General features: G+C 35.3%; 1 protein-coding gene across 1 annotated transcript; it reads left to right on the forward strand.

The window, feature by feature from the left end:
- Positions 1–8,106: 8,106 nt before the first annotated feature.
- Positions 8,107–9,051, forward strand: LOC103247916 (olfactory receptor 52D1-like). Its single transcript, XM_038004947.2, has one exon. The coding sequence runs from the start codon at positions 8,107–8,109 to the stop codon at positions 9,049–9,051; it is 945 nt and encodes a 314-aa protein (XP_037860875.2).
- Positions 9,052–11,721: the final 2,670 nt, after the last annotated feature.

Here is an 11,721-nt window from a genome sequence, read left to right on the forward strand (position 1 = left end):
GCATACAGATCTATGTATACCCACTTAAGTAAAATTATGTATAGGAATCTGTGTGTGTTTGTGTGTGTGTGTGTGTGTTAAACATTATTTATTATACAAGAGACACCTTTGACAGATTGTTGACCATTAACAGAGGGTCAATGAAGTCATATTTGCAACTGTACAATAGAAAAATCAGTCTGAAAACTGATGTAAGAATTTGAAGATGAAAACGCAGTGAGAAAATACATTTAAAAGTGGTTGAAATCATTTAAGCAAGAGATGAGACACATATTTACTTCGATCAAAGGATGCATCAGAACTCCCCTCTTATTTCCTCTTATCTCTAGAGAATTTTGTCTTCTATTTATATGCTTCACATATAGTTCACTTAAAGATCTTAAAAATTCTGTCTACAAGTGAAGGTATGCATTGCTTTGACCATAGCCATTATCTGCATCAGAGGTGATGTTATTTTAAACAGAAAACTCCTCTACATGGTTCTGGGAGCTATAAGCCAGGATGAAGTCATGATACACAACAGTGCATTTCAGGTGCAAACAGAAGCTTTATAATGTCACATTTATTCTCTGTTGTCAGACCTGCACTCAGAAAATATCTTTCATTGAAGAGTCCTTTCTAACATCCTCTCTAACATAGGGGTCATCTGAAATGGGTCAGGCATGTAAGTAGAATCACACAATATTTGTACATTTTATGACTGGCTTATTTCACTAAGCATAATGTTCAAGTTTCATCCAGGTTGTAGCATGTGTAAGAATGTCATCATTTTTAAGGTTGAATAAATATTCCATTGTATGTATATACCGCATTTTATTTATCCATGCATTTGTTTATGGGTATTGTGTTGTTTCCACCTTTTGGAGATTATGAATTGTAGGGTCCAGCTCCACGGGGTCGATGGGTTTTTCTCCCCATGTGTGGAGAGAAGAGATTGTAGAAATAAAGACACAAGACAAAGAGATAAGAGAAAGGACAGCTGGACCCGGGGGACCACTACCACCAAGACGTGGAGACTGGTAGTGGCCCCGAATGCCAGGCTGCGCTGATATTTATTGGATACAAGACAAAGGGGCAGGGTAAGGAGTGTGAGCCATCTCCAATGATAGGTAAGGCCATGTGGGTTACATATCCACTGGACAAGGGGCCCTTCCCTGTCTGGCAGCCGAGGCAGAAGGAGAGAGAGAGAGAGAGAGAGGGAGAGACAGAGACAGCTTATGCCATTATTTCTGCATATCAGAGACTTTTAGTACTTTCACTAATTTTGCTACTGTTATCTAAAAGGCAGAGCCAGGTGTACAGGGTGGAACATGAAGGTGGACTAGGAGCGTGACCACTGAAGCACAGCATCACAGGGGTCCTGACTGATGTCAGGCCCTCCACAAGAGGTGGAGGAGTAGAGCCTTCTCTAAACTCCCTCGTGGAAAGGGAGACTCCCTTTCCAGGTCTGCTAAGTAGCGGGTGTTTTTCCTTGACACTGACGCTACTGCAAGACCACAGTCCGCCTGGCAAGGGGAGTCTTCCCAGACTCTGGTATTACCTCTAGACCAAGGAGCCCTCTGGTGGCCTTGCCTGGGCATAACAGAAGGCTTGCAATCTCACTATGTCGTCCCCTCAGCTCCTATCTCCGTATGGCCTGGTTTTTCCTAGGTTATGATTATAGAGCAAGGATTATTATAATATTGGAATAAAGAGTAATTGCTACAAACTAATGATTAATGATATTCATATATAATCATGTCTATGATCTAGATCTAGTATAACTCTTGTTTTATATATTTTATTATACTGGAACAATTTGTGCCCTCGGTCTCTTGCCTCAGCACCTAGGTGGCTTGCCGCCTACAATGAATGATGCTGCTATGAACATGGGTGAACAAAACAACATTTTGGCTATTGGGAGTCCCTTTAGTATCCGTGTGAATTTTAGAGTAGTTTTTTCTGTTTCTGAAAAAAATTATCATTGAAAACTTAACAAAGATTGAATTGGGTCTGTAGATTGCTATGGATAGTATCAACATCTTAACAATATTAAGTCTTTCAATCCTTCAACATGGGACGTCTTTCTATTTATGGTGTTTAATTTCTGGTTAATGTTTGCTTCGTGTATTTAGGAGCTCACAGCTCTGGTACATATATTTCTAAATTTTTATCTTCTTGATTAATTGGACTTTTAGTTTTACAATGTTTTTGTCTCTTGTAACAGTTTTTGCCTTTAATTCTATTTTGTCTAATATTGGTATAACAGCACTACTCTCTTTTGATGATTCACCTGTCTTAGCCTCCTGAGTAGCTGGGACTGCAGGTGCATGCCATCATGCCCATCTAATTTTTGTATTTTTAGTAGAGACGGGGTTTCACCATGTTGGCCAGGTTGGTCACGAACTTCTGCCCTAAGGTGATCTGCCCCTCTCAGCCTCCCAAAGTGCTGGGATTACAGGAGTGAGCCACCACGCCCAGCTGTTTCTTGACTTTTTAATAATTGCCATCTGACTGGCATGAGATGGTATCTCACTGTGGTTTTGATTTGCATTTCTCTAATAATCAGTGGTGTTGATCTTTTTTTCCATATGTTTCTTGGCCACTTGAATGTCTTCTTTTGAGAAGCGTCTGTTCGTCTCTTTTGCCTACTTCATAATTTTGTTGTTGTAAATTTGTTTAAGTTCCTAGTAGACTATGGATATTAGACCTTTGTCAGATGGATAGATCGCAAAACCATTCTCCCATTCTGTAGGTTGTCTATTCACTCTGCTGATAGCTTCTTTTGCTGTGCAGAAGCTCTTAGTATAATTAGAACTAATTAAATTTAATTTAACTAAACTAATTTAACTAAACTAATTTAATTTTTGCTTTTGCTGCAATTGCTTTCGATGTTTTCATCACGAAATCTTTGCCTGTGCCTTTGTCCTGAATGGATAGCCTAGATTTTCTTTTAGGGTTTTTATAGTTTGGGGTTTTACATTTAAGTCTTTAATTCATCTTGACTTAATTTTTATATAAGGTGTAAGGAAAGGCTCCAGTTCCAATTTTCTGCATATGTCTAGCCAGTTCCCCAGAAGCAATTATTAAATAGGCAATCCTTTCCCCATTGCTTGTTTTTGTCAGATTTGTTGAAAATCAGATGGTTTAAGATGTGAGGTCTTATTTCTGTGTTGTCTATTCTGTTCCATTGGTCTATGTGTCTTTTTTTTTTTGTACCAGTACCATGCTGTTTTGATTACTGCAGCCTTGCAGTTTAGTTTGAAGTTGGTGAGTGTGATACCTTCATCTTTGTTCTTTTTTATTAGGATTATCTTGCTATGTGGGCTCTTTTTTTCTTTTATATGAATTTTAAAATAGTTTTTGTTCTAATTATGTGAAGAATGTCAATGGGAGTTTAATGGAAATAGCATTGAATGTATAAATTACTTTGGGCAATTATGGCCATTTTCACAATATTGATTCTCCTTATCGATGAACTTGGAATGTTTTTGCATTTGTTTGTGTCCTCTCTGATTTCCTTGAGCAGTTGTTTGTAGTTCTCCTCGAAGAGGTACTTCTCTTCCCTTGTTAGTGGTATTCATAGGTATTTTATTCTCTTTGTATCCGTTGTAAGTGGGAGTTCATTCATGATTTGGCTCTCTACTTGCTTGTTGTTAGTATATAGTAATGCTAGTGAGTTTTGCACATTGATTTTTTATCCTGAAAATTTACTGGAGTGGAATATCAGCTTAAGAAGCTTTAGGGCTGAGATGATGGGGTTGTCTAGAAATAGGATCATGTCATCTGCAAAGAAAGATAATTTGACTTCTCATCTTCCTATATGAATACAATTTATTTCTTTATCTTACCTTATTGCCCTGGCCAGAACTTCCAATACCATGTTGAATAGGAGTGGTAAGTAAGAGCATCCTTGTCTTGTGGTGGTTTTCAAGGGGAATGCTTCCAGCTTTTGCCCATTCAATAGGATATTGGCTGTGGGTTTGCCAACATATAACATCTTAACCAATTTCCCATTTTTCCTGAGAATACTGTGCTGGCAGCAAGCTGCATATTTTTTTTCCTAAACGGGAAATGCAATTGTAACAATATGTTTTAAACTGATACCAACCTAACTTCAACTCACTTACTAAAGCTCTACTCCTTTAGTGCTTCACCTCCTATACAAACATACCATGTTTTTTTTCTGCTATGTTTTTGTTATCACATTTTATATATTGTGTATCCATTAGTATGAATTCATAATTATTTGTATGCTTTTTTTATTTCTGTAAAGTAATACAAAGTAAAGTTATGGACAAAAATAATGATGATACTAATTTTTTATTTGTCCATGTGTTTTATCCTTACTGAAAAACTTTATATTTTTATATGGGTTTCTGTCAGTCTCTAGCTTCTTTCATTTCTATATAAAATACTCACTTTTATATTTCCCATACTACAGGTATAGTGATAATAAATTACCTCAGATTTTTTTATCTGGGGATATCTTAACTTCTCTTTTATTTTTAAGGGAGAGTTTCTCACGTGTGTGGTTTCTGGCTTAAATTGGTATTGAAATTAGATTAGTGAATTAAAGGGAAAAAATGTGTTCTGGGTCATTTTACTTTCATTCAGGACTGGTCCTGGTGGGTGGTTGACATAATATTTCAAACTACTGAAGTATGGCTACATCTGCAGGCATAAACCTGCGAGACTGCAAAGGTAATTTATTCCTGAAATTATATCTATTTTCAATCATTATCACCACCAAAAAAAAAAAAAAAAAAAAAAATTCCCTCTTCTGCCAATGATTCCATAGGGGCCTGTTGTATCAAATGTTATTCTCACTTATCCCTTGAGATGACCATGCTGAAGCTGCTACATATGGAGACTATGTGTTTAGGTTGCTTCTTGACTCTGAATAAGTTTATGTATGAACTAGTTAAGGTTTTTTTTGAAATGAGAGAGGAATGGAAAGAAAGAGAATAGCTTGAATATCTATAGAAAAATTTAAAAGACATGATACTCCCTCAAAAAATAACTTCTATATTAATTTTTGGACTGAGGGAACACATATTTCTTTATTCTCCATGGATAAAATGAAGAAACAGCTAGATTCTAGGAAATATACATCTTTTTTAAAGGATTTAATAGAAATGAGGGTTCTTTCTCAATTTGAGCATATTTCTTATTTTACGGATCTATTGAAATAACAAAAACATGGCTGTCTGTGACTATTGGACTCAAATACAGGTTGGCATTTTTAGGGAGACAATATCAGAGGGATTATGTCATGAGTACTTGGGCTAAAAATTATTTTGTAAACCAGTGTGTATATCTGTGAGTGTGTGTGCTTTCCAACTCTACTCTTGCAATGTCTGTATTGCATTTATATATCCAGTGTATACTTACTGAGCACTTAGTAAGTGACAGTCACTGCTCTAGAGACTACATTATAAAATTTACCGTCAGTTAAGTGTTTACTCATTGATGTATGAGGACTCTTGTTTGCCCATATAATCTTATCCACGTAAATATCTTTGTATGCTTTGAATATCAACTATATTAGATTTTGATTTGTTATTTCATAATTGCTTTTTCATGAAACTTTATGCTTTTGTTCTTATTAATTATGTGTGTTTGTATAGATATATAGATATATCTCTAGTATATATAATTGCATATAATTATACATCTATCCTTATTTTTACTTTCGTTTAAATCCAATATGCCATTGTTTTATATTCTCCACATCCCAGTCTGAGTACTATTTATTCAAGAAGGCTTTATGTGACTCACTAAACTTGATTTGGTCTCTTGCAAGTGTTTCCACATAACTCATTTTTTCTCCTATTTGGGATCATTTACTGATTCTGGAAAGTATATTTTGAGGTAATGGTGTTGAAATTCGTATGAGTGCATATTATACTTACAAGAATTTTTTGCTACATAGTGAAAGCAGGTTCTTCTTGAGGCTAATGGCAATACTACCAAAGGTCGCTGCCTTGATAGGTGATGGGAAAGACCAAAAATAATAGAGTTTGTCTAAAACTGAAGTATTTGTGGTGACTTACAGTCTGTCTCTACTGTAACCCTCATACTCCCTGACTTGTGCTTAACCATTTTATCCCAGGGTTTCTCTGCCACGGAGACTGGACTATCTACTGGAACTATGAGAAGATATATAAGAAAGCCTCTTTAGTAAGTAACTGATAACTCTGATATCATTAGGTCAATTTACCAATCCAGTAAACAAATTACTTTGCATGTGTTATAATTTGAGCTTCTAAATCAACACATTAAAGTACACAAGAAGGGTCCATCTCCATAGTGAAATGTTCTAAGTCAGAATAAAGGAGGATGGGAAGTTGGGAAAGTAGTGAATGTGGTTAATGTTAAGAAATACCTTTTCTTGAAATCTATCTATCTATCTATCTATCTATCTATCTATCTATCTATCTATCTAGTTCTATGCCCTACTTAAAGGTTGCATGAGAGAAATGATTAAGTGATCAGAAATTTAAAAAAAAAACATGATATTTTATTTGTCAAATTAACTACTAACTCAGGGTGGCAAATTAAAGAGCAAATATGTAGATTATATTAATCCTATTTTAGAACGCACACTAAGAACTGCAATATCATATTCATGTGGGGAAGGCAGAGACTATTTATCTCAATTCTCTAAGTCAATTAAATTATGGATTATGAAATCTTCTACCTAAAGCAAAGGTACTTTATAACTCACTAAAATCTTACAAGGCTTCTGCTTGATCTCTTGTGTTTATGGAAAATTCACTTACATGAGAGAAATACTGAAGGAGAGCTCAAAGAAGCAGCATTTCAAAAACCCTATTTCATTCAAAATAATGTCTGGTTATAACTGATATGAAAGCATCCCATAGAGATTGACTTATAAATTCAAACCCATGTACCATTGAAGGGCACCTCTTATGCCTTAGGAGTAACAGTTTGCATCTTTCATATTTGGATATCTGAAGTACACTCTATGAGCTCCAATTTATGGGTGGTACTAAATACAGGTCTTCAAAATTTACTAAGCATGTATCATATTTGACACCAGATTCAACGTTTTTGGTAAAACAGTAAATATGTTAGATTTAGAGCTTTCTAGTAACTAAGATTAGGGGAACATAGAGGAAAATCTAAGAAAATGCTATGAAATAAATCATATGGGGAGCTTACAATAAAATATAGATGGAAAACATGACAAGCTATGGGATTGTTACCTATAGCATCTGTAATTTGGCAACCAGTTAATTTATACAAAAATAGGTATTTTTCAGAAAGTCCTGGTAAAAGGAAATAAAGCAGAGAATTTTTTATATTTTCATATAACTGTTAATGTAACTGACATTTTTCTGCAATGGGCAGAGGAAACCGTGAAGATATGAAGATGCTGATAAAAGGGATAAATAATCCTTTTCTCCCATGATTTTCTTTCTTGCTTCCTAAGTTTTAGAAGCCTTGGCCTCCTTGTCCTTCCTGTTTGTTCCTTCTTCATAACATTTTTTCTTAATATTTTTGTTACTAGAATACATAATATCCCAGAGTCTGAATAGTTAAAGCTCCATCATAAAGTTCCAACTTAAGTGTGACAACTGTCACTACCCAATCTAATAACCATACACACTAGTCACTATGTATCATCTTATGGTGTCTTCCTTCTCCTTGTAGAGTGTTACCTCCTTGATATATCCATGTATTTATCCCCAGTTTCTAGAACATTGTTTCTTATGGAAAAACTGCTCAGGAAATATTCGTGGGATGAAGTACAAGTATGACTCTATAGATGGAATCTTTTAGTGGAAATGAATAGACAACGTGACTTATAGGTCCCTATGATAATATGACATTTTATAAGAGTTATCTTTCAGTATTACAACAATTTGTACAGCAATAAAATGTACAACAATTTGGTACATTGTAAGTAATCATTTTATTATTCTGGTCCTAGTGAATTCAAACACTTCAGATTATGAATTTGGATAGCTTACAACAACAGATAATTAAAGATTCTTCTGAACAAAATCACCCCATTTATCAGCATATGATTGTGATCATATTATCATAGCACCCTTATTTTCAGAAGAACACATAAAGAAAGCAAAGGAAAATAAAAATATGCCTCCTCTCAACACTTCTCGTCCATCTCCTGTCACCTTCTTGCTGATGGGCATCCCAGGACTAGAGCATCTTCATGTCTGGATTGGGATTCCCTTCTGCTCCATGTACATGGTGGCCTTGGTGGGGAATGTGACCATCCTGGCTGTGGTGAAGGCAGAGAGAAGCCTCCATCAGCCTATGTTCCTGTTTCTGTGCATGCTCTCAGTTACTGACCTTGTCCTCTCCACATCCACACTGCCCCGCATGCTCTGTCTGTTCTGGCTCAGAGTTCATGACATTGCCTTTGATGCTTGCCTGGCCCAAATGTTCTTAATCCACAGCTTTACTGCCATGGAATCTGGCTTCTTCCTCGCCATGGCCATTGACCGCTATGTGGCCATCTGTGACCCACTGCGCCACGCCACCATTCTCACACACAGTCGCATAACTATAATGGGTATCATTGTCGTGTGTCGGGGAGTAGCTTTCTTTTCTCCACATCCCATCCTGCTGAAACAGCTGCCCTACTGCAGAACTCGAATCATTGCCCACACCTACTGTGAGTTTATGGCTGTGGTGAAGCTGGCGTGTATGGACATAAGTGCTACCAAAAGCTATAGCCTCAGTATGGCTTCTATCATTGGTTCATGTGATGTCATTCTCATTGCTGTATCCTATGTCTTCATCCTGCGCTCTGTATTCCGCCTGCCATCTCGAGAAGCTAGCTTCAAGGCTTTGGCCACGTGTGGCTCCCATGTCTGTGTCATCCTTGTTTTCTATTCCACAGCTGGGTTTTCAATTTTCACTCATCGTTTTGGGAAAAACGTGCCAGCACATGTTCACATTTTCATTGCAAATATGTACCTTTTGATTCCCCCTTTTCTCAATCCCATTGTGTATGGAGTAAGGACCAAGAAAATACGGGAGCATGTTCTTAAGGTGCTAAGGGTCAAAGCTGCTTGATTTTATTTGGATCACCAAGAGAGATGGTTGAAGAATAAATCTAAATGCAAGAGATGATGTAGGGAAAATAACTAACTGTTGCTACTCTCACAAAAAGAATAGTATTCATTATCTGAAAGTTCTGTTATTCACCAGATTACTGTAAGTTCCAAAAATTATAATTAAACAAGTTGTTTCAGATTTTTTATTTAGTAAATACTGAAGAGATTAACCCTCCCCTATGTATCTGTTGGATCCTCCTTTGTATTTTTTTAATATTCTCATTCCCACCTCACCTCCCCAGTCTTCAGTCTCACAGTTTCACTGATGAACAACATTCCTTGATTAGAAGGCTTAGGTTTTGTTTCCTTTAATTAAACATATATCTTCCTGATAAATGTCTAAACTGAACACATATTATATTTTGTACAATTTAGATTCCATACTTTTTCTGAGTAGTTTAATAGTTTATTGGTTAATGGTCCAGGCTTTGGAGTTAGACTGCCTGGGTCTTAGTCCGGTATTCTTCCCTGGTTAGCTTTATTTCCATTTATTTCATTTTTGCCGCAGTTTCCTAATATATCAAAATAAGTGATCATAGAACCTGCTTTATATGGTTGTGTGAGAATTACATGAGATGTGTAACTTGAAATGGCACAGAGAAAACACTCAATTAAAAAAAAAAAGGTTATTTTATTCTTCCTTCAATGACTATGATTTCCGAAGATCACCACTCTTGACTTGCTTCAAGAACTTTAGGAAATACCCATTATATCTTATGTAATATATTTGCAACTGTGTAAAATTTGTATCTTTTGATGTTTATATGATGAATATGTTTGATTCCATTTTGTTTTAGCAAATATGGCAATACTTCAATATTATTTTTCTTTTTTCTGTGGAATATTTTGCTTAATTTCATGCCATAAATTGTTTACATTATTAAAGCCTTGTAGAAAATTAGATAATACTATGGAAATGCAATAGAAGAGTGATAAGAATGCAGTGACCACTTTCATCTCTTTCGTTGACATAATTATTCATTCATTTATAATGTGTTTTCAATAAATTTAAATTGGATTAGATGGATTTAGACTAATTTTCATAACACTCTCATTTATTCTTTCATCATTATTTAGTATTTCTCTCTTAACTTTTCCTTAGAAAACATTTGCATAAAGATGTCATAATTAAGTTATTTAGAATCCTTTGATACCTGTGAAACACTGAAACAAAATCACTCGTCTTGTTTGAGTGCACAGCCATTTCAGATTTCTCTGATCATTTAGGGCTTCCAGCTTTCTTGTTTCATCATGTGAACTAAACAGATGGGGTCAAATTAGAATTCTACAGACTAAATTGTAAACAAAACAGACTATATTATGTTTGGTATATACTTATGTACTATTGCATAAAGTTTCCTTTCTTCCTCAAATACTTTTTACTGCCCATATATCATTGTCATACACTTCCCACCATTACTTATATTTTATAATGCAGCACAGTGTCAACTGAAGAAAGCCTTCCCTGATATTTCTTTTTTAAATATATATTTATATGCTAATAATAAATTAAAAAATATCTACATAATCACCACTCATGTTTCTAGCATTAAGACTAAAGGTACCTAAAGGACATTTCACTGTTAAGTGTGTAAAATTGTAGTAAAATATATATAATAGTTATCATTATAACCATTTGAAGTACACAGTTCAGTGACATTAAGTACTTTCACATTGTTGTGCAACCATCACCACCATAACCACCATACATCTCCTGAACATTTTTGGATCTTTCCCAACTGAAACTCTATATTCATTAAACATTAAGTCGTCATTCTTCCCTCCTATCATCCCTTGGCATCTACCATTTCACATACTGTCTTTCAATATGACCATTCTAGGTACCTCATATAAGTGGAACCATACAACATGTGTCCTTTTATGACTGGCTTATTTCACTTAGAAAGTCTTTAAGGTTCATCTACATTGTAGCATGTGTTAGAATTTCCTTCTTTTTAAGTTTCAATCATATTAAAATGCATGCATATATATATTTATATATAGTCTCACACACATATATATATGTGTGTGTGTATATATAGACTATGTGTGTGTGTATATATATAGACACACACAGCCAAAAGGTAGAAACAACCCAAATGTCCATCAAATGAATGGATAAACAAAATGTGTGTGTGTGTGTGTGTGTGTGTGTGTGTGGATAAATACTATTTTTAGTAGAGATGGGGTTTGGTCATGTTGGCCAGGCTGGTCTCAAAGTCCTGACATCAGGTGATCCACCCGCCTTGGCCTCCCAAAATGCTAGGATTACAGACATGAGCCACCACACCTAGCCTCAGCAATATTTTATAGTCAGTTTACAAGTATTTCACTACTTTCCTTCAATTTATTCTTAGTTTTTTTGATATGTTTGTAAATGACATTATTCTCTGACTTGACTTTTTCAGATTGTTCATGATTAGCACACAGAAATGCAACTGACTTTTGCTTGTTGATTTTGTTTTTCTTCTTTCTATGTGTACATAGAATCTTTGTGAATTTCTACTACTAAGGTAATGTCATTTGTGAACAGATATAATTTTAGTCCTTCTTTTCCAACTTGGGTGCCTTTTGTTTCTTTTTCTTGTGTAATTGCTTTGGCTAGGACTTCTAGTACTATGTTTAATAT

The sequence above is a fragment of the Chlorocebus sabaeus genome, chromosome 1, assembly GCF_047675955.1.
Source record: "Chlorocebus sabaeus isolate Y175 chromosome 1, mChlSab1.0.hap1, whole genome shotgun sequence".
NCBI lineage: Eukaryota > Metazoa > Chordata > Mammalia > Primates > Cercopithecidae > Chlorocebus > Chlorocebus sabaeus.

Coding starts and splice junctions, on each gene's coding strand:
- LOC103247916 (XM_038004947.2), top strand. CDS start 8,107: ATGCCTCCTCTCAACACTTCTCGTCCATCTCCTGTCACCTTCTTGCTG.